Genomic DNA, 23391 nt, shown 5'->3' with positions numbered 1-23391 from the left:
ACAGGTGTACCTAATAAAGTGGCCGGTGAGTGTATATTATTATTATTATTATACACACACTAGTTATGAGTAGTGTTGAGCGATACCGTCCGATACTTGAAAGTATCGGTATCGGAAAGTATCGGCCGATACCGGCAAAATATCGGATCCAATCCGATACCGATACCCGATACCAATACAAGTCAATGGGACTCAGGTATCGGACGGTATTCCTGATGGTTCCCAGGGTCTGAAGGAGAGGAAACTCTCCTTCAGGCCCTGGGAACCATATAAATGTGTAAAAGAAAGAATTAAAATAAAAAATATCGCTATACTCACCTCTCCGACGCAGCCGGGACTTCAGCGAGGGAACCGGCAGCGTTGTTTGTTTAAAATTCGCGCTATTACTTGGTTACGTGAATTCCCGGCTTGTGATTGGTCAGGTCGGCCATGTTGCCGGGACGCGGACCAATCACAGCAAGCCGTGACGAAATTACGTCACGGCTTGCTGTGATTGGTCCGCGTCCCGGCAATATGGCCGCCCTGACCAATCACAAGCCGTGACGTCACGGGAGGCTGGACACGCGCTCACTTTAAAATTGGCGCGTGTCCAGCCTCCCGTGACGTCACGGCTTGTGATTGGTTGCGCCGCGGTCAACCAATCACAAGCCGGGAAGCTGGACGCGCTCATTTTAAAATGGGCGCGTGTCCAGCCTCCCGTGACGTCACGGCTTGTGATTGGTCACGGCGGCCATATTGCCGGGACGCGGACCAATCACAGCAAGCCGTGACGTAATTTCGTCACGGCTTGCTGTGATTGGTCCGCGTCCCGGCAACGTGGCCGACCTGACCAATCACAAGCCGGGAATTCACGTAACCAAGTAATAGCGCGAATTTTAAACAAACAACGCTGCCGGTTCCCTCGCTGAAGTCCCGGCTGCGTCGGACAGGTGAGTATAGCGATATTTTTTATTTTAATTCTCTCTTTTACACATTTTAACATTAATGTTGTTGCGATACCCGATACCACAAGAGTATCGGAATCCCGGTATCGGAATTCCGATACAGCAAGTATCGGCCGATACCCGATACTTGCAGCATCGGAATGCTCAACACTAGTTATGAGCAGTCGGGCTGTGATATCGTCTTATCCGGAAATCCTGCAGTCTAGATACTCGGCCTGAACACTGGATTCCCAAACAATCGTGTAATCCCTTCATGTGTTCAGGCCGAGTAACAGCCGCAGGGACACGAACATCATCTACGAGAACATTCAGACACTCGGATATCACCAGAGCGAGATCAGACGTTCTCCGAGCAGCTCACCCATCACTAATATACACGGGGGGACGCACCGCAACAAACATCGCCCACCTGAATATCCGACGTCCAGTTATTTATCCCAGGCATAATCTCGGTATTACAGCTGTAGAAACCTGCAGAGCACAAAGCACAAACGCCACACAACTCTGATCAATAACGACCTGTATTATACTCCAGAGCTGCACTCACTATTCTGCTGGTGCAGTCACTGTGTACATACATTACTGATCCTGAGTTACATCCTGTATTATACTCCAGAGCTGCACTCACTATTCTGCTGGTGCAGTCACTGTGTACATACATTACATTACTGATCCTGAGTTACCTCCTGTATTATACTCCAGAGCTGCACTCACTATTCTGCTGGTGCAGTCACTGTGTACATACATTACATTACTGATCCTGAGTTACCTCCTGTATTATACTCCAGAGCTGCACTCACTTCTCTGCTGGTGCAGTCACTGTGTACATACATTACATTACTGATCCTGAGTTACATCCTGTATTATACCCCAGAGCTGCACTCACTATTCTGCTGGTGCAGTCACTGTGTACATACATTACGTTACTGATCCTGAGTTACATCCTGTATTATACTCCAGAGCTGCACTCACTATTCTGCTGGTGTAGTCACTGTGTACATACATTACATTACTGATCCTGAGTTACATCCTGTATTATACTCCAGAGCTGCACTCACTATTCTGCTGGTGCAGTCACTGTGTACATACATTACATTACTGATCCTGAGTTACATCCTGTATTATACTCCAGAGCTGCACTCACTATTCTGCTGGTGCAGTCACTGTGTACATACATTACATTACTGATCCTGAGTTACATCCTGTATTATACTCCAGAGCTGCACTCACTATTCTGCTGGTGCAGTCACTGTGTACATACATTACATTACTGATCCTGAGTTACATCCTGTATTATACTCCAGAGCTGCACTCACTATTCTGCTGGTGCAGTCACTGTGTACATACATTACATTACTGATCCTGAGTTACATCCTGTATTATACTCCAGAGCTGCACTCACTATTCTGCTGGTGCAGTCACTGTGTACATACATTACATTACTGATCCTGAGTTACATCCTGTATTATACTCCAGAGCTGCACTCACTATTCTGCTGGTGCAGTCACTGTGTACATACATTACATTACTGATCCTGAGTTACATCCTGTATTATACTCCAGAGCTGCACTCACTATTCTGCTGGTGCAGTCACTGTGTACATACATTACATTACTGATCCTGAGTTACATCCTGTATTATACTCCAGAGCTGCACTCACTATTCTGCTGATGCAGTCACTGTGTACATACATTACTGATCCTGAGTTACATCCTGTATTATACCCCAGAGCTGCACTCACTATTCTGCTGGTGCAGTCACTGTGTACATACATTACATTACTGATCCTGAGTTACATCCTGTATTATACTCCAGAGCTGCACTCACTATTCTGCTGGTGCAGTCACTGTGTACATACATTACATTACTGATCCTGAGTTACATCCTGTATTATACTCCAGAGCTGCACTCACTATTCTGCTGGTGCAGTCACTGTGTACATACATTACATTACTGATCCTGAGTTACCTCCTGTATTATACTCCAGAGCTGCACTCACTATTCTGCTGATGCAGTCACTGTGTACATACATTACATTACTCATCCTGAGTTACCTCCTGTATTATACTCCAGAGCTGCACTCACTATTCTGCCGCATTTCTTGTCTTGTCTGGTGAATGTACACTCCTTGCTCTCCTGCATTGTAGAAGCTCAGCTGAACATTGTTTGGTCATAAAGTTAGTGACTGTTTAGAATACAAACCAGCAGAATACCGAGTGCAGCACTGGAGCAATTCTATTTATTACTGCACCTGGCGGTGGAGGGACGTCTGTCAGGAGCGAGTGGACGTCTTCCACAGCATCAGTGTCATCGATCTGAAAGGTAAAAAAAAATCTCCAGTTTTAGGATTTTACTGGAGCATAAAAGTGTCGGGGTGTGGTAGATACGCTGCGCAGGGTCGGGGTGCGGTAGATACGCTGCGCAGGGTCGGGGTGCGGTAGATACGCTGCGCAGGGTCGGGGTGCGGTAGATACGCTGCGCAGGGTCGGGGTGCGGTAGATACGCTGCGCAGGGTCGGGGTGCGGTAGATACGCTGCGCAGGGTCTGCGGTTCTGACCTCCAGGACGAAGGCGTCCTTCTTCCCGTGGGACAGGTCCAGCTCCACCACCTCATCGGAGCTCTCAGACTGAGAGCGCAGCAGTCGTGTTCTCTGCCGCGTCTCCGGGATGGGAGATCCGATCGTCTCTTCTAGGATTTCCTGCAGGATATTAATAACGGTCACAGACGCCAAATATTACCGCCATCACTCATACGCAGCCGCCGCCATCACTCATATGCAGCCGCCATCACTCATATGCAGCCGCCATCACTCACACGCCGCCATCACTCACACGCAGCCGCCGCCATCACTCACACGCAGCCGCTCACCGGGGGGTGGATTTCGTACAGTTCCTTGTTTTTGGCGATGGTCTCGTTGATCTTCTTCTGCATGTGGGAGATGTGCTGCTCGTAGGGTCCGTCGCTGGGGGTCTTGCCGGAGATCTGGATGCCCCCAGGGGTGGGCAGTGAGGCCAGGTACACCCCTGTGGCAGACTAAGAGAAGCCCTAGTTACCACGGTGCCCGGTGGTTTGGCGGCAGCGCTCGGAGCTGTCAGCCGCCGCTTACCGCCAGCCCCAGCAGCATGTTCTCGCCGGCGGTGATCTGGATCCGCAGGCCGAACAGCGCGTTCATGGACTTCAGTTTGAGCTTGTTCATCAGCTGCGTGTGCAGCTCGTACTCCATGAAGGGCAGCAGGTTGCTGATGGCCGTAGCGTTGGCCTCCGCCTGCGCCTTCTTCTTCAGACGACACAACCTGCGCGGACAGCGAGGGCGTGAGACGCAGGGAGCAGACAGCGAGGGCGCGAGGCGCAGGGAGCGGACAGCGAGGGCGCGAGGCGCAGGGAGCGGACAGCGAGGGCGCGAGGCGCAGGGAGCGGACAGCGAGGGCGCGAGACGCAGGGAGCGGACAGCGAGGGCTCGAGACGCAGGGAGCGGACAGCCAGCGCGCGAGACGCAGGGAGCGGACAGCCAGCGCGCGTGACGCAGGGAGGGGACAGCCAGCGCGCGAGACGCAGGGAGGGGACAGCCAGACCGCGAGACGCAGGGAGCGGACAGCCAGCGCGCGAGACGCAGGGAGCGGACAGCCAGCGCGCGTGACGCAGGGAGCGGACAGCCAGAGCGCGAGACGCAGGGAGCGGACAGCCAGAGCGCGAGACGCAGGGAGCGGACAGCCAGAGCGCGAGACGCAGGGAGCGGACAGTCAGCGCGCGAGACGCAGGGAGCGGACAGCCAGCGCGCGAGACGCAGGGAGCGGACAGCGAGGGCGCGAGACGCAGGGAGCGGACAGCGAGGGCGCGAGACGCAGGGAGCGGACAGCGAGGGCGCGAGACGCAGGGAGCGGACAGCGAGGGCGCGAGACGCAGGGAGCGGACAGCGAGGGCGCGAGACGCAGGGAGCGGACAGCGAGGGCGCGAGACGCAGGGAGCGGACAGCGAGGGCGCGAGACGCAGGGAGCGGACAGCGAGGGCGCGAGACGCAGGGAGCGGACAGCGAGGGCGCGAGACGCAGGGAGCGGACAGCCAGCGCGCGAGACGCAGGGAGCGGACAGCCAGCGCGCGAGACGCAGGGAGCGGACAGCCAGCGCGCGAGACGCAGGGAGCGGACAGCCAGCGCGCGAGACGCAGGGAGCGGACAGCCAGCGCGCGAGACGCAGGGAGCGGACAGTCAGTACCTGGCCTGGATCAGGCAGCCCTTCCCCACGATGGGGGTCTCGGCGGGAAGGTCGATGGTGGTGAACAGGATGTCCGGGACCTTCTGCCGGCGGCAGCTGCAGCACAGGGTGAGGTGCGCGGGGAACGGCATGTTCAGCTCGTCGTACGGGATGTGGCAGAAGGCGCAGGGTGGCGACAGCGGGGCGTCCTCAGGCCTGTGCAGGGAGAGCGGGTGAGCAGGCTGCAGGGAGAGCACCGCCGGGTCTGCTCCACTCACAGCCAGAGCTGCAACCACAACAGGGAGAATGCACTACTCACAGCCAGAGCTGCAACCACAACAGGGAGAATGCACTACTCACAGCCAGAGCTGCAATCAAACAACGGAGTCCGCTCCACTCATAGCCAAAGCTGTACACCCAGGAGAATGTCCACTAAAAACTGCAGTCACACGAAGGAGGAATCTCTAGTGAGTGCAGCTCTGGAGGATAAGACATGATGTAACAGCAGGATAGTCAGTGCAGCTCTGGAGGTGACTGGAGGATAAGACACAATGTAACAGCAGAATAGTGAGTGCAGCTCTGGAGGATAAGACACGATGTAACAGCAGAATATTGAGTCTAGCTCTGGAGGTGACTGGAGGATAAGACACGATGTAGCAGCAGAATATTAACTGCAGCTCTGGAGGTGACTGGAGGATAAGACACGATGTAGCAGCAGAATAGTGAGTGCAGCTCTGGAGATGACAGGAGGATAAGACATGATGTAGCAGCAGAATAGTCAGTGCAGCTCTGGAGGTGACTGGAGGATAAGACATGATGTAACAGCAGAATAGTCAGTGCAGCTCTGGAGGTGACTGGAGGATAAGACAATGTAACAGCAGAATAGTGCGTGCAGCTCTGGAGGTGACTGGAGGATAAGACACGATGTAACAGCAGGATAGTGAGTGCAGCTCTGGAGGTGACTGGAGGATAAGACACGATGTAACAGCAGGATAGTGAGTGCAGCTCTGGAGGTGTTGATCATTGCACTGATCCTATGGGTTAGTTCATTTTGTGCTTTTTATTTTGGCCGTGATATTTAAAGGGGCAGTCACATGCCAATAATGGGAAACCAATAATAGCGGTTGCTGCAGTTCCTCGTGGGCGGATCAGGAGCAGACCGCGCCCCCAGCTGTATTGTAATATAAAATGGACTTATTGAATTTAAAGGGACAGTAGCGACTTAAGTTACTTATGAAGGAACAAGGCAAATAATGAAAGTCAAGCATGGCGACGGGTCCCTGGGCTTCGGGGGAGGTGCTGTGGCGAGCTGCAGACTGCCCCTTTAAATGTGCCCTATGTTGTGTCTGCAGAGAGGCGTTACCTCCGGTGATGTTAGTTTTTGGGGTGCTCGCCCTGCTGTCGCCCCTATAATGACACCACCTACCCCGGCCGGGCGGCACTATCCTTGCTCTGCAGGAAAACCTCACACTCTCCCTTGTCTGACCCTACACAGAATCCGGCCTGCGGCGACCACCTTAGCTCCAGGCAGCAGTCGCCAGCTGCCGCGTCCTGCAGGAACCGGGGGTTCAGTACGGCGGCGGTGCCCGAGGCGGACAGGATGCAGAGCTCCTCACTGCGGGGAGAAGGGGCCACAGGTCAGCGAGCGATCCCCGGCCAGCCCCCTCCCCGGCCAGCCCCCTCCCCGGCCAGCCCCCTCCCCGGCCAGCCCCCTCCCCGGCCAACCCCCTCCCCGGCCACCACCCCCACAGGTCAGCCCCCTCCCCGGCCACCACCCCCACAGGTCAGCCCCCTCCCCGGCCAGCCCCCTCCCCGGCCACGACCCCCACAGGCCAGCCCCCTCCCCGGCCACCACCCCCACAGGTCAGCCCCCTCCCCGGCCAGCCCCCTCCCCGGCCACGACCCCCACAGGCCAGCCCCCTCCCCGCCCCACTCACCAGATGCTGGTGCACTCGCTGTAGCCCACCACGGCTTGGCAGCCCAGCGCTTTGGCGTGAGACTTAATCTCCTGTCGGATCTCGGCCCACCAGGCGTCTCGGGTCTCCGGCTCATCTGGAGGAACAGAAGCGACAAGTTGGATCCGCGGCAGCTCCGCACAGTGCGACGACGCATCCTGCAGGGGCGGCCGACTGAGGATGGAGGAGCGGAGTGCCCCCGCTGGACACGTCAGCCCAGAGCAGGATGATGGAGCCCCCCACGGTGCAGCATGGTGACCATCATCTCACCCCAGTATACGGAGCAGCGCGGAGCCCCTGCAGGAGGACGGCCGGCACACTGTCTGCCACGTGCAGTGCGAGCACCAGGCCCAGTGACAGGGGAAGGAAACGGACGGCATGCTCTGTGCAGCGCAGCGGCGTATGTGGGTGACACAGGATATGTGCAGGGCGAGCAATCACTGCCGAGCAGAGCCGGACTCCACTAGATGTCACGCTACTTCCTGCAGAGCCGGACTCCTCCACTAGATGTCAGCGCTACCTCCTGCAGAGCCGGACTCCACTAGATGTCACGCTACCTCCTGCAGAGCCGGACTCCACTAGATGTCAGCGTTACCTCCTGCAGAGCCGTATCCCTCCACTAGATGTCAGCGCTACCTCCTGCAGAGCCGTATCCCTCCACTAGATGTCAGCGCTACCTCCTGCAGAGCCGTATCCCTCCACTAGATGTCAGCGCTACCTCCTGCAGAGCCATATCCCTCCACTAGATGTCACGCTACCTCCTGCAGAGCCGTATCCCTCCACTAGATGTCAGCGTTACCTCCTGCAGAGCCGTATCTCTCCACTAGATGTCAGCGCTACCTCCTGCAGAGCCGTATCCCTCCACTACATGTCAGCGTTACCTCCTGCAGAGCCGTATCCCTCCACTAGATATCAGCGTTACCTCCTGCAGAGCCGTATCCCTCCACTAGATGTCAGCGTTACCTCCTGCAGAGCCAGACTCCTCCACTAGATGTCAGCGTTACCTCCTGCAGAGCCGTATCCCTCCACTAGATGTCAGCGCTACCTCCTGCAGAGCTGTATCCCTCCACTAGATGTCAGCGCTACCTCCTGCAGAGCCGTATCCCTCCACTACATGTCAGCGTTACCTCCTGCAGAGCCGTATCCCTCCACTAGATATCAGCGTTACCTCCTGCAGAGCCGTATCCCTCCACTAGATGTCAGTGTTACCTCCTGCAGAGCCGTATCCCTCCACTAGATGTCAGCGCTACCTCCTGCAGAGCCGTATCCCTCCACTAGATGTCAGCGCTACCTCCTGCAGAGCCGGACTCCACTAGATGTCAGCGCTACCTCCTGCAGAGCCGTATCCCTCCACTAGATGTCAGTGTTACCTCCTGCAGAGCCGTATCCCTCCACTAGATGTCAGCGTTACCTCCTGCAGAGCCGTATCCCTCCACTAGATGTCAGCACTACCTCCTGCAGAGCCGTATCCCTCCACTAGATGTCAGCGTTACCTCCTGCAGAGCCGTATCCCTCCACTAGATGTCAGCGTTACCTCCTGCAGAGCCGGACTCCTCCACTAGATGTCACGCTACCTCCTGCAGAGCCGTATCCCTCCACTAGATGTCAGCATTACCTCCTGCAGAGCCGGACTCCACTAGATGTCAGCATTACCTCCTGCAGAGCCGTATCCCTCCACTAGATGTCAGCGTTACCTCCTGCAGAGCCGTATCCCTCCACTAGATGTCAGCGCTACCTCCTGCAGAGCTGTATCCCTCCACTAGATGTCAGCGCTACCTCCTGCAGAGCCGTATCCCTCCACTAGATGTCACGCTACCTCCTGCAGAGCTGTATCCCTCCACTAGATGTCAGCGCTACCTCCTGCAGAGCCGGACTCCTCCACTAGATGTCACGCTACCTCCTGCAGAGCCGGACTCCTCCACTAGATGTCAGCATTACCTCCTGCAGAGCCGGACTCCTCCACTAGATGTCAGCGCTACCTCCTGCAGAGCCGGACTCCTCCACTAGATGTCAGCATTACCTCCTGCAGAGCCGTATCCCTCCACTAGATGTCAGCGCTACCTCCTGCAGAGCCATATCCCTCCACTAGATGTCAGCGCTACCTCCTGCAGAGCTGTATCCCTCCACTAGATGTCAGCGCTACCTCCTGCAGAGCCGTATCCCTCCACTACATGTCAGCGTTACCTCCTGCAGAGCCGTATCCCTCCACTAGATATCAGCGTTACCTCCTGCAGAGCCGTATCCCTCCACTAGATGTCAGTGTTACCTCCTGCAGAGCCGTATCCCTCCACTAGATGTCAGCGCTACCTCCTGCAGAGCCGTATCCCTCCACTAGATGTCAGCGCTACCTCCTGCAGAGCCGGACTCCACTAGATGTCAGCGCTACCTCCTGCAGAGCCGTATCCCTCCACTAGATGTCAGTGTTACCTCCTGCAGAGCCGTATCCCTCCACTAGATGTCAGCGTTACCTCCTGCAGAGCCGTATCCCTCCACTAGATGTCAGCACTACCTCCTGCAGAGCCGTATCCCTCCACTAGATGTCAGCGCTACCTCCTGCAGAGCCGTATCCCTCCACTAGATGTCAGCGCTACCTCCTGCAGAGCCGGACTCCTCCACTAGATGTCAGCGTTACCTCCTGCAGAGCCGTATCCCTCCACTAGATGTCAGCGCTACCTCCTGCAGAGCCGTATCCCTCCACTAGATGTCAGCGCTACCTCCTGCAGAGCCGTATCCCTCCACTAGATGTCAGCGTTACCTCCTGCAGAGCCGTATCCCTCCACTAGATGTCAGCATTACCTCCTGCAGAGCTGTATCCCTCCACTAGATGTCAGCGTTACCTCCTGCAGAGCCATATCCCTCCACTAGATGTCAGCGCTACCTCCTGCAGAGCCGTATCCCTCCACTAGATGTCAGCGCTACCTCCTGCAGAGCCGTATCCCTCCACTAGATGTCAGCGTTACCTCCTTCAGAGCCGGACTCCTCCATTAGATGTCAGCGCTACCTCCTGCAGAGCCGTATCCCTCCACTAGATGTCAGCACTACCTCCTGCAGAGCTGTATCCCTCCACTAGATGTCAGCGCTACCTCCTGCAGAGCTGTATCCCTCCACTAGATGTCAGCGCTACCTCCTGCAGAGCCGTATCCCTCCACTAGATGTCAGCGCTACCTCCTGCAGAGCCGGACTCCTCCATTAGATGTCAGCGCTACCTCCTGCAGAGCCGGACTCCTCCACTAGATGTCAGCGTTACCTCCTGCAGAGCCGGACTCCTCCACTAGATGTCAGCGTTACCTCCTGCAGAGCTGAACTCATAATATATTACAGAATACTTTTTGCATGGAGCATGCACAGCAAACGAGGGAGAGATGGTGCCACGTGAGTCCCTCTGACTGGTGCGTCTTTTACCCCCCAGCGACACCCCACCACCCTCCACCAACCACTGGGTACAGCTGTAGAGGGGGCAGGGGGTGAAGGCGGTGCCTGGATTTGGGGTAAAAGCCATATGGAGGGTGACTACTTACCTGCGGAGCGGTGACTGCCGGGCACAGGACAAGCGATCACATATGGGCACAAGCAGCGAAGGCAAAATCCACAAGGGGGCAGCAGCTACCACTGAGGACATACAGGACAGTACAGGGCCAAGCAGAAGGGGGGCTCAGCAGACCACGGGGGGGGGGGGGGCTCAGCAGCCAACGGGGGGGCTCAGCAGACTACGGGGAGGGCTCAGCAGACTACGGGGAGGGCTCAGCAGACTACGGGGAGGGCTCAGCAGACTACGGGGAGGGCTCAGCAGACTACGGGGAGGGCTCAGCAGACTACGGGGAGGGCTCAGCAGACTACGGGGAGGGCTCAGCAGACTACGGGGAGGGCTCAGCAGACTACGGGGAGGGCTCAGCAGACTACGGGGAGGGCTCAGCAGACTACGGGGAGGGCTCAGCAGACTACGGGGAGGGCTCAGCAGACTACGGGGAGGGCTCAGCAGACTACGGGGAGGGCTCAGCAGACCACGGGGGGGTGGCGGGGCTCAGCAGGCTACGGGGGGCTCAGCAGACTACGGGGGGGGCTCAGCAGACTAAGGGGGGCTCAGCATGTCAGCAGCCAGAGGTGGGGGGTTGCAGCATGCTCGATACGTCACACACAGAAACTATGGCAGCTCAGTGACACACGACACACAAACAGCCCTGACTGCGCCCGCTGACATCCTCTGTGCTGCTGCCAGGATTACAGCTCCGGGCTCCAGACATTGGGGAGGATCACAACATGTCTACAGCGAGGCCCCCTGAATGCAATAGAGCGGCCCACCGCTGAGAGGCAGAACACCGATACCACACATGGCTAAGGGCGGTCCCAGAGCAAGCAGTACCGTGACCGCAGCTCTGGAGGTGACTGGAGGATAATGTAAGAGCAGAATAGTGAGTGCAGCTCTGGAGGTGACTGGAGGATAATGTAAGAGCAGAATAGTGAGTGCAGCTCTGGAGGTGACTGGACGATAAGACATGATGTAACAGCAGAATAGTGAGTGCAGCTCTGGAGGTGACTGGAGGATAAGACACGATGTAACAGCAGAATAGTGAGTGCAGCTCTGGAGGTGACTGGAGGATAAGACACGATGTAACAGCAGAATAGTGAGTGCAGCTCTGGAGGTGACTGGAGGATAAGACATGATGTAACAGCAGAATAGTGAGTGCAGCTCTGGAGGTGACTGGAGGATAAGACACGATGTAACAGCAGAATAGTGAGTGCAGCTCTGGAGGTGACTGGAGGATAAGACACGATGTAACAGCAGAATAGTGAGTGCAGCTCTGGAGGTGACTGGAGGATAAGACACGATGTAACAGCAGAATAGTGAGTGCAGCTCTGGAGGTGACTGGAGGATAAGACACGATGTAACAGCAGAATAGTGAGTGCAGCTCTGGAGGTGACTGGAGGATAAGACACGATGTAACAGCAGAATAGTGACTGCAGCTCTGGAGGTGACTGGAGGATAATACATGATGTAACAGCAGAATAGTGAGTGCAGCTCTGGGGGTGACTGGAGGAGATGATGTGCTGTATAGTGGTGTCAGTGGGTTTGCTGTATAGTGATGGTCTGTTATGGTCACCTGACAGGAGGATCCCTCGGGTGGGCCCCTCGGCCCTGGGAGCACTACGGCTGGTGATCGGCTCTGGCTGTGTTAGGAGAAGCCCCCCATTTCCCGGTCGGAGCACACAGAGCAGCTCGTGCCCCCTCGTTCCTGTAGACTGTGGGCTCCTGTGGTTGGGGTCCGCGCCCCCCGTGTACAGGCTGCAGTGTATGTTATGTGCCCCTCTCTATGTCTCCCCCTGGTGGCCGCACGTGTTGGTTGCCGCACGTGTTGGTTGCGGCTCCGTCCCGGGGCTTTTGCTGCCCGGTACCACGGAAGAAGTCGCATCGCAGGAATCCAAGGGAATCTCCGCGGCCGGACACATAGCGGGGGGAACGGATTACAGTCCTTGTATGTGCAAATTGCCTCTTCTGAGAAAAAGAGGACTTTACTCTATAGCGCCACCTGTTGGAAGCAGCGATCCTACAAGTCACAATCAACCCTGTAACGAGTCGTGCAATATGACTTAGGATAAAAGCCAAATCAGTATCTCAATCCGCAGACTCGGTGTTTCGGGCTGTTGGCCCTCGTCAGTGCGAAGCATGAGAACTGATCTGGCTAGGTGAGAGGCTCTGGACTGGGGTCTAAGGGGTATCCTTGTATGAACAGCTGCCGAGACCGGTCACCCTCAGCACAGATCACCCGACAGGATCCATCCAACTCCCTGCACCGGATCATGGACCCACTGAGGTCCCGGGATTTTACAGGGGGAGAAACGCGTCGGGACGAGAGGATCTGAAACTAGCAGATAAGTCTATATATTCAACCATCCAGACCATGTGTTAGTGCAGCATTAGGTGATCCGGATGGATCTACGGCCTCCGTGCTCTGATCCGGATGGATCTACGGCCTCCGTGCACTGATCCGCCGGATGGATCTACGGCCTCCGTGCACTGATCCGCCGGATGGATCTACGGCCTCCGTGCACTGATCCGCCGGATGGATCTACGGCCTCCGTGCACTGATCCGCCGGATGGATCTACGGCCTCCGTGCACTGATCCGCCGGATGGATCTACGGCCTCCGTGCACTGATCCGCCGGATGGATCTACGGCCTCCGTGCACTGATCCGCCGGATGGATCTACGGCCTCCGTGCACTGATCCGCCGGATGGATCTACGGCCTCCGTGCACTGATCCGCCGGATGGATCTACGGCCTCCGTGCACTGATCCGCCGGATGGATCTACGGCCTCCGTGCACTGATCCGCCGGATGGATCTACGGCCTCCGTGCACTGATCCGCCGGATGGATCTACGGCCTCCGTGCACTGATCCGCCGGATGGATCTACGGCCTCCGTGCACTGATCCGGATGGATCTACGGCCTCCGTGCACTGATCCGGATGGATCTACGGCCTCCGTGCACTGATCCGGATGGATCTACGGCCTCCGTGCACTGATCCGGATGGATCTACGGCCTCCGTGCACTGATCCGGATGGATCTACGGCCTCTGTGCACTGATCCGGATGGATCTACGGCCTCCGTGCACTGATCCGGATGGATCTACGGCCTCCATGCACTGATCCGGATGGATCTACGGCCTCTGTGCACTGATCCGGAAGGATCTACGGCCTCCGTGCACTGATCCGGATGGATGTATGGCCTCCGTGCACTGATCCGGATGGATGTATGGCCTCTGTGCACTGATCCGGATGGATCTACGGCCTCTGTGCACTGATCCGGATGGATGTACGGCCTCTGTGCACTGATCCGGATGGATCTACGGCCTCTGTGCACTGATCCGGATGGATCTACGGCCTCTGTGCACTGATCCGGATGGATCTACGGCCTCTGTGCACTGATCCGGATGGATCTATGGCCTTCTTCTTGGTTAATCCCCCACATAGAGCAGATTGTCCGGGACCCTCTATGGACCAGGTACACAGAGATTTGAGCTCTTCAGAGTTGAATAACTTTGGCATTGTGAACAGGTAAGACTGGGAAGAGTCTGGATGTTTCCATTACATGGACCTAAGAGTACATTCCTGTGCTGCCGCCATAATGGGGGGCTGCCAGCTATTTCTATACAGGGAGCACCTGTTTGTTGTAGCCCCCCAGGGCCGGTATACTGCACCTCTATTGTGCCCACTTCATTATTGCTGAGCCTTACTGATCAATAGATTGTGATTCTCCAGGTCAGGACGAGTTCACAGACACCAAACATGTCCAGGTTCCCTTTTATCTAAGGGGTGAAAAGAATTCCAAAAAGAAATTGCGCCATTTTCCGATACCGGCAGCGTCTCCATGTCTCGGGATCTGGGGTCGGCTTGTCCTCTGTGCCGCGCTGACGTTATTGATGATACCATGTTGGCGCAGATACGATATTAATGCAATATCGCGCAAACCAAAAAAACAAAATTCTGGGGTTTTGACTTTTTTTCTCGCTATGCCGTTTAGCGATCAGGTTAATCCTTTTTTATTATTGATAGATCGGGCGATTCTGAACGGGCAATACCAAATATGTGTAGGCCGGATTGTTTTATTGTATTATTTTGAATGGGGTGATTTAAACATTTATATATATATATTTTTTTATACTTTTGCCATGCTTCAATAGACTCCATGGGAGGCTACAAGCTGCCATAGCGCGATCGGCTCTGCTACATACAGGCCTGTATGTAGCAGAACTGCTGACTTGCTATGATCTCCGACCACCGGGCGGCGCTCACAGCAATCCGGCTATGACCACCATAGAGATCTGCTGGAGACCTCTAGTTGTCATGCCAACCCATCGGTGACCTGCGATCATTTGACGGGCTCACCAATGGGCGGGATTTCCAATGCGCTTGCCGGAAGTGCGAGTTAAATGCCGCTGTCAGATATTAACATTGGCATTTAACTAGTTAACAGCAGCGGGAGGATCACGGTTCCACCTGTGGCTGTTGCGGGCACATGTCAGCTGTATGTATCAGCTGACATGTGCCTGGAGAGGTGCGGGCTCAGCGCTGGAGCCTGCACCAAATAGGGGGAGTCCGACATCGGCGTACTATTACACCCGATGTCAGAAAGGGGCTAATTGGGTCTAAATAAGGGACGGCCCCCAAGGAGCCACATCGTTATCTAGAGGGCCGTCCTCCGCTCGCCACCAGCCTAGGTGGCAACATTTGGAGCGGTCATTCCCTGATCACACACCCGGACTCCCTGCTGCCTCCCATGGTGGGGGTCCGCACATTGGTCAAGTTATTAATACAAGATCGATAAAGGGGAAATGTTCTTATCATGAAGAGACGGAGGAGCCTCAAACGCTGCGGCCTGTCCCCACATGACATGAAGGACCCCTCCCCACATGACACTAAGGACCCCTCCCCACATGACACGGAGGACCCCTCCCCACATGACACGGAGGACCCCTCCCCACATGACACGAAGGACCCCTCCCCACACGACACGAAGGACCCCTCCCCACATGACACGGAGGACCCCTCCCCACATGACACGGAGGACCCCTCCCCACATGACACGGAGGACCCCTCCCCACATGACACGAAGGACCCCTATCCACATGACACGGAGGACCCCTCCCCACATGACGCAGCAGGACCCCTCCCCAGAAGACACGAAGGACCCCTCCCCACATGACACGAAGGACCCCTCCCCACATGACACGAAGGACCCCTCCCCACATGACACGAAGGACCCCTCCCCACATGACACGAAGGACCCCTCCCCACATGACACGAAGGACCCCTCCCCACATGACACGGAGGACCCCTCCCCACATGACACGGAGGACCCCTCCCCACATGACACGGAGGACCCATCCCCACATGACACGGAGGACCCCTCCCCACATGACACGAAGGACCCCTCCCCACATGACACGGAGGACCCATCCCCACATGACACGGAGGACCCATCCCCACATGACACGGAGGACCCCCCCCCCACATGACACGAAGGACCCCTCCCCACATGACACGGAGGACCCCTCCCCACATGACACGGAGGACCCATCCCCACATGACACGGAGGACCCCCCCCCCACATGACACGAAGGACCCCTCCCCACATGACACGGAGGACCCCTCCCCACATGACACGGAGGACCCATCCCCACATGACACGGAGGACCCCTCCCCATAAGACACGGAGGACCCCCCCCCCCACATGACACGAAGGACCCCTCCCCACATGACACGGAGTACCCCTCCCCACATGACACGGAGGACCCATCCCCACATGACACGGAGGACCCCTCCCCACATGACACGAAGGACCCTCCCCACATGACACGAAGGACCCCTCCCCACATGACACGGAGGACCCCTCCCCATAAGACACGGAGGACCCCCCCCCCACAAGACACGAAGGACCCCTCCCCACATGACACGGAGGACCCCTCCCCACATGACACGGAGGACCCCTCCCCACATGACACGGAGGACCCCCCCCCCACATGACACGAAGGACCCCTCCCCACATGACACGAAGGACCCCTCCCCACATGACACGAAGGACCCCTCCCCACATGACACGAAGGACCCCTCCCCACATGACACGGAGGAACCCTCCCCACATGACACGGAGGACCCCCCCCCCCACATGACACGAAGGACCCCTCCCCACATGACACGAAGGACCCCTCCCCACATGACACGAAGGACCCCTCCCCACATGACACGAAGGACCCCTCCCCACATGACACGAAGGACCCCTCCCCATAAGACACGGAGGACCCCTCCCCACATGACACGAAGGACCCCTCCCCACATGACACGAAGGACCCCTCCCCACATGACACGAAGGACCCCTCCCCACATGACACGAAGGACCCCTCCCCACATGACACGAAGGACCCCTCCCCACATGACACGAAGGACCCCTCCCCACATGACACGGAGGACCCCCCCCCACACATGACACGAAGGACCCCTCCCCACATGACACGAAGGACCCCTCCCCACATGACACGAAGGACCCCTCCCCATAAGACACGGAGGACCCCCCCCCACATGACACGAAGGACCCCTCCCCACATGACACGAAGGACCCCTCCCCACGTGACACGAAGGACCCCTCCCCACATGACACGAAGGACCCCTCCCCACATGACACGAAGGACCCCTCCCCACATGACACGAAGGACCCCTCCCCATAAGACACGGAGGACCCCCCCCCCACATGACACGAAGGACCCCTCCCCACATGACACGAAGGACCCCTCCCCATAAGACACGGAGGACACCCCCCCCACATGACACGAAGGACCCCTCCCCATAAGACACGGAGGACCCCCCCCCCACATGACACGAAGGACCCCTCCCCACATGACACGAAGCTATATGAAGTAAACTCTGGCACTCAACTTTCAATGATATGAAAATGTTATTGGCAGCCACTTGTACAACAAACGTTTCGGTCAGTGACATTGACCTTCTTCAGTGCACTTAGTATTTTGGAAACAATGTTTTGTGTGTGGCTCAAGGTCAGAATAAGGTCCTAAATGTGGATCCCATATAATGGCATGAAGGACCCCTCCCCACATGACACGGAGGACCCCTCCTCATAAGACACGAAGGACCCCTCCCCACATGACACGAAGGACCCCTCCCCACATGACACGAAGGACCCCTCCCCACATGACACGGAGGACCCCTCCCCACATGACACGAAGGACCCCTCCCCACATGACACGAAGGACCCCTCCCCAGAAGACACGAAGGACCCCTCCCCAGAAGACACGAAGGACCCCTCCCCACATGACACGAAGGACCCCTCCCCACATGACACGAAGGACCCCTCCCCATAAGACACGAAGGACCCCTCCCCACATGACACCAAGGACCCCTCCCCACATGACACCAAGGACCCCTCCCCACATGACACCAAGGACCCCTCCCCACATGACACCAAGGACCCCTCCCCATAAGACACCAAGGACCCCTCCCCATAAGACACCAAGGACCCCTCCCCAGATGACACCAAGGACCCCTCCCCATAAGACACCAAGGACCCCTCCCCATAAGACACCAAGGACCCCTCCCCATAAGACACCAAGGACCCCTCCCCATAAGACACCAAGGACCCCTCCCCAGATGACACCAAGGACCCCTCCCCAGATGACACCAAGGACCCCTCCCCATAAGACACGGAGGACCCCTCCCCATGATGCAGGACTCCAGTGACCGATTGCCAAGATCTTATTCTGCAGATTTGTGATTGGACGAGGACCCCTCCCCCAGACCCCACCCCACATTCGGGAGGAGCTTGGTTTTCACTGAGCAGCCATAATTTTTGCTGGCGTGTATGGGGTCACTGAGGGTCCGATGAGCGTCTGACGGGGGCTGTACCTGCGCTGCAACTACTCCAGTCTAGCAGTTTGTAAGATCTGGTGTTACCCATAATCCCGACAAAGGCTGAGTTCAAAACAGCAAATCAGGTGTTAGAGAGGCATCGACACAAGTCACCACACAAGCCGCAAGAGAGGCATCGACACCAGTCACCACACAAGCCGCAAGAGAGGCATCGACACCAGTCACCACACAAGCCGCAAGAGAGGCATCGACAGCAGTCACCACACAAGCCGCAAGAGAGGCATCGACACCAGTCACCACACAAGCCGCAAGAGAGGCATCGACACCAGTCACCACACAAGCCGCAAGAGAGGCATCGACACCAGTCACCACACAAGCCGCAAGAGAGGCATCGACACCAGTCACCACACAAGCCGCAAGAGAGGCATCGACACCAGTCACCACACAAGCCGCAAGAGAGGCATCGACACCAGTCACCACACAAGCCGCAAGAGAGGCATCGACACCAGTCACCACACAAGCCGCAAGAGAGGCATCGACACCAGTCACCACACAAGCCGCAAGAGAGGCATCGACACCAGTCACCACACAAGCCGCAAGAGAGGCATCGACACCAGTCACCACACAAGCGCAAGAGAGGCAGACAGCAGTCACCACACAAGCTGCAAGAGAGGCATCAACACCAGTCACCACACAAGCTGCAAGAGAGGCATCGACACAAGTCACCACACAAGCTGCAAGAGAGGTATCAACACCAGTCACCACACAAGCTGCAAGAGAGGCATCGACACAAGTCACCACACAAGCTGCAAGAGAGGCATCGACACAAGTCACCACACAAGCTGCAAGAGAGGCATCGACACAAGTCACCACACAAGCTGCAAGAGAGGCATCGACACAAGTCACCACACAAGCTGCAAGAGAGGCATCGACACGAGTCACCACACAGGCCGCAAGAGAGGCATCGACACCAGTCACCACACAACCCGCAAGAGAGGCATCAACACCAGTCACCACACAAGCTGCAAGAGAGGCATCGACAAGTCACCACACAAGCTGCAAGAGAGGCATCGACACCAGTCACCACACAACCCGCAAGAGAGGCATCGACACCAGTCACCACACAAGCTGCAAGAGAGGCATCGACGCCAGTCACCACAAAGGCTGCCGCCACAGACATCTCAGAAAGGACAAAAGGGGGACGGGGGACAGCGGAAAAAATGTAATGCAGTAACTAGAAGCTCCACCTCCCCTACTCCACTCACATCCAGAGCTGCATGCAACATCTTGCTGCCTTACAGTCAGCTCTCCGGGAGCAGGACCTTACATGACCCTGCTGCCTTACAGTCAGCTCTCAGGGAGTAGGACCTTACATGACCCTGCTGCCTTACAGTCAGCTCTCAGGGAGAAGGACCTTACATGACCCAGGTGCCTTACAGTCAGCTCTCAGGGAGTAGGACCTTACGTGATCCTGCTGCCTTACAGTCAGCTCTCAGGGAGTAGGACCTTACATGACCCTGCTGCCTTACAGTCAGCTCTCAGGGAGTAGGACCTTACATGACCCTGCAGCCTTACAGTCAGCTCTCAGGGAGAAGGACCTTACATGACCCAGGTGCCTTACAGTCAGCTCTCAGGGAGTAGGACCTTACGTGATCCTGGTGCCTTACAGTCAGCTCTCAGGGAGCAGGACCTTACATGACCCTGGTGCCTTACAGTCAGCTCTCAGGGAGTAGGACCTTACACGACCCTGGTGCCCTACAGTCAGCTCTCAGGAAACAGGACCTTACATGATCCTGCTGCCTTACAGTCAGCTCTCAGGGAGTAGGACCTTACAGTCAGCTCTCAGGGAACAGGACCTTACATGACCCTGCTGCCTTACAGTCAGCTCTCAGGGAGTAGGACCTTACATGACCCTGCTGCCTTACAGTCAGCTCTCAGGGAGTAGGACCTTACAGTCAGCTCTCAGGGAACAGGACCTTACATGACCCTGCTGCCTTACAGTCAGCTCTCAGGGAGTAGGACCTTACATGACCCTGCTGCTGCCTTACAGTCAGCTCTCAGGGAGTAGGACCTTACATGACCCTGCTGCCTTACAGTCAGCTCTCAGGGAGTAGGACCTTACATGACCCTGGTGCCTTAGTCAGCTCTCAGGGAGTAGGACCTTACATGACCCTGCTGCCTTACAGTCAGCTCTCAGGGAACAGGACCTTACAGTCAGCTCTCAGGGAGTAGGACCTTACATGACCCTGCTGCCTTACAGTCAGCTCTCAGGGAGTAATACCTTACATGACCCTGCTGCCTTACAGTCAGCTCTCAGGGAGTAAGACCTTACATGACCCTGCTGCCTTACAGTCAGCTCTCAGGGAGTAGGACCTTACATTACCCTGCTGCCTTACGGTCAGCTCTCAGGGAGTAGGACCTTACATGACCCTGCTGCCTTACAGTCAGCTCTCAGGGAGTAATACCTTACATGACCCTGCTGCCTTACAGTCAGCTCTCAGGGAGTAAGACCTTACATGACCCTGCTGCCTTACAGTCAGCTCTCAGGGAGTAGGACCTTACAGTCAGCTCTCAGGGAGTAATACCTTACATGACCCTGCTGCCTTACAGTCAGCTCTCAGGGAGTAGGACCTTACATGACCCTGCTGCCTTACAGTCAGCTCTCAGGGAGCAGGACCTTACAGTCAGCTCTCAGGGAACAGGACCTTACATGACCCTGCTGCTGCCTTACAGTCAGCTCTCAGGGAGTAGGACCTTACATGACCCTGCTGCCTTACAGTCAGCTCTCAGGGAGTAGGACCTTACATGACCCTGGTGCCTTAGTCAGCTCTCAGGGAGTAGGACCTTACATGACCCTGCTGCCTTACAGTCAGCTCTCAGGGAACAGGACCTTACAGTCAGCTCTCAGGGAGTAGGACCTTACATGACCCTGCTGCCTTAAAGTCAGCTCTCAGGGAGTAATACCTTACATGACCCTGCTGCCTTACAGTCAGCTCTCAGGGAGTAAGACCTTACATGACCCTGCTGCCTTACAGTCAGCTCTCAGGGAGTAGGACCTTACATTACCCTGCTGCCTTACAGTCAGCTCTCAGGGAGTAGGACCTTACATGACCCTGCTGCCTTACAGTCAGCTCTCAGGGAGTAAGACCTTACATGACCCTGCTGCCTTACAGTCAGCTCTCAGGGAGTAGGACCTTACATTACCCTGCTGCCTTACAGTCAGCTCTCAGGGAGTAGGACCTTACATTACCCTGCTGCCTTACAGTCAGCTCTCAGGGAGTAATACCTTACATGACCCTGCTGCCTTACAGTCAGCTCTCAGGGAGTAGGACCTTACATTACCCTGCTGCCTTACAGTCAGCTCTCAGGGAGTAATACCTTACATGACCCTGCTGCCTTACAGTCAGCTCTCAGGGAGTAAGACCTTACATGACCCTGCTGCCTTACAGTCAGCTCTCAGGGAGTAGGACCTTACATGACCCTGCTGCCCTACAGTCAGCTCTCAGGAAACAGGACCTTACATGACCCTGCTGCCTTACAGTCAGCTCTCAGGGAGTAGGACCTTACAGTCAGCTCTCAGGGAACAGGACCTTACATGACCCTGCTGCTGCCTTACAGTCAGCTCTCAGGGAGTAGGACCTTACATGACCCTGCTGCCTTACAGTCAGCTCTCAGGGAGTAGGACCTTACATGACCCTGGTGCCTTAGTCAGCTCTCAGGGAGTAGGACCTTACATGACCCTGCTGCCTTACAGTCAGCTCTCAGGGAACAGGACCTTACAGTCAGCTCTCAGGGAGTAGGACCTTACATGACCCTGCTGCCTTAAAGTCAGCTCTCAGGGAGTAATACCTTACATGACCCTGCTGCCTTACAGTCAGCTCTCAGGGAGTAAGACCTTACATGACCCTGCTGCCTTACAGTCAGCTCTCAGGGAGTAGGACCTTACATTACCCTGCTGCCTTACAGTCAGCTCTCAGGGAGTAGGACCTTACATGACCCTGCTGCCTTACAGTCAGCTCTCAGGGAGTAAGACCTTACATGACCCTGCTGCCTTACAGTCAGCTCTCAGGGAGTAGGACCTTACATGACCCTGCTGCCTTACAGTCAGCTCTCAGGGAGTAGGACCTTACATGACCCTGCTGCCTTACAGTCAGCTCTCAGGGAGTAATACCTTACATGACCCTGCTGCCTTACAGTCAGCTCTCAGGGAGTAAGACCTTACATGACCCTGCTGCCTTACAGTCAGCTCTCAGGGAGTAGGACCTTACATGACCCTGCTGCCTTACAGTCAGCTCTCAGGGAGTAATACCTTACATGACCCTGCTGCCTTACAGTCAGCTCTCAGGGAGTAATACCTTACATGACCCTGCTGCCTTACAGTCAGCTCTCAGGGAGTAATACCTTACATAACCCTGCTGCCTTACAGTCAGCTCTCAGGGAGTAAGACCTTACATGACCCTGCTGCCTTACAGTCAGCTCTCAGGGAGTAGGACCTTACATGACCCTGCTGCCTTACAGTCAGCTCTCAGGGAGCAAGACCTTACATGACCCTGCTGCCTTACAGTCAGCTCTCAGGGAGTAGGACCTTACATGACCCTGCTGCCTTACAGTCAGCTCTCAGGGAGTAAGACCTTACATGACCCTGCTGCCTTACAGTCAGCTCTCAGGGAGTAGGACCTTACATGACCCTGCTGCCTTACAGTCAGCTCTCAGGGAGTAGGACCTTACATGACCCTGCTGCCTTACAGTCAGCTCTCAGGGAGTAGGACCTTACATGACCCTGCTGCCTTACAGTCAGCTCTCAGGGAGTAATACCTTACATGACCCTGCTGCCTTACAGTCAGCTCTCAGGGAGTAGGACCTTACATGACCCTGCTGCCTTACAGTCAGCTCTCAGGGAGTAGGACCTTACATGACCCTGCTGCCTTA

At 56.2% G+C, this 23391-nt stretch overlaps 1 protein-coding gene across 9 annotated transcripts in view; it reads right to left on the bottom strand.

Annotated features, from left to right (window-relative positions):
* The window catches only part of C2CD5 (C2 calcium dependent domain containing 5), a 72860-nt gene that overhangs the window by 23237 nt on the left and 26232 nt on the right, over positions 1-23391 (bottom strand). For 8 of the 9 annotated variants that reach the window (XM_077267209.1, XM_077267210.1, XM_077267216.1 and 5 more), the window contains 8 exons: positions 7072-7186; positions 6561-6749; positions 5156-5350; positions 4051-4237; positions 3813-3977; positions 3502-3642; positions 3196-3259; positions 1354-1415 (listed from right to left, as the gene is read on the bottom strand). In XM_077267209.1, coding sequence (XP_077123324.1) covers positions 1354-1415; positions 3196-3259; positions 3502-3642; positions 3813-3977; positions 4051-4237; positions 5156-5350; positions 6561-6749; positions 7072-7186 — 1118 coding nt within the window. The remainder of the gene's footprint in view (positions 1-1353; positions 1416-3195; positions 3260-3501; positions 3643-3812; positions 3978-4050; positions 4238-5155; positions 5351-6560; positions 6750-7071; positions 7187-23391) is intronic. The other variant, XM_077267212.1, reaches the window with a different exon arrangement.

Source organism: Ranitomeya variabilis, chromosome 5 (assembly GCF_051348905.1).
Source record: "Ranitomeya variabilis isolate aRanVar5 chromosome 5, aRanVar5.hap1, whole genome shotgun sequence".
NCBI classification, from domain to species: Eukaryota; Metazoa; Chordata; class Amphibia; order Anura; family Dendrobatidae; genus Ranitomeya; species Ranitomeya variabilis.
This window is presented reverse-complemented; position numbering and strand designations above follow the sequence as displayed.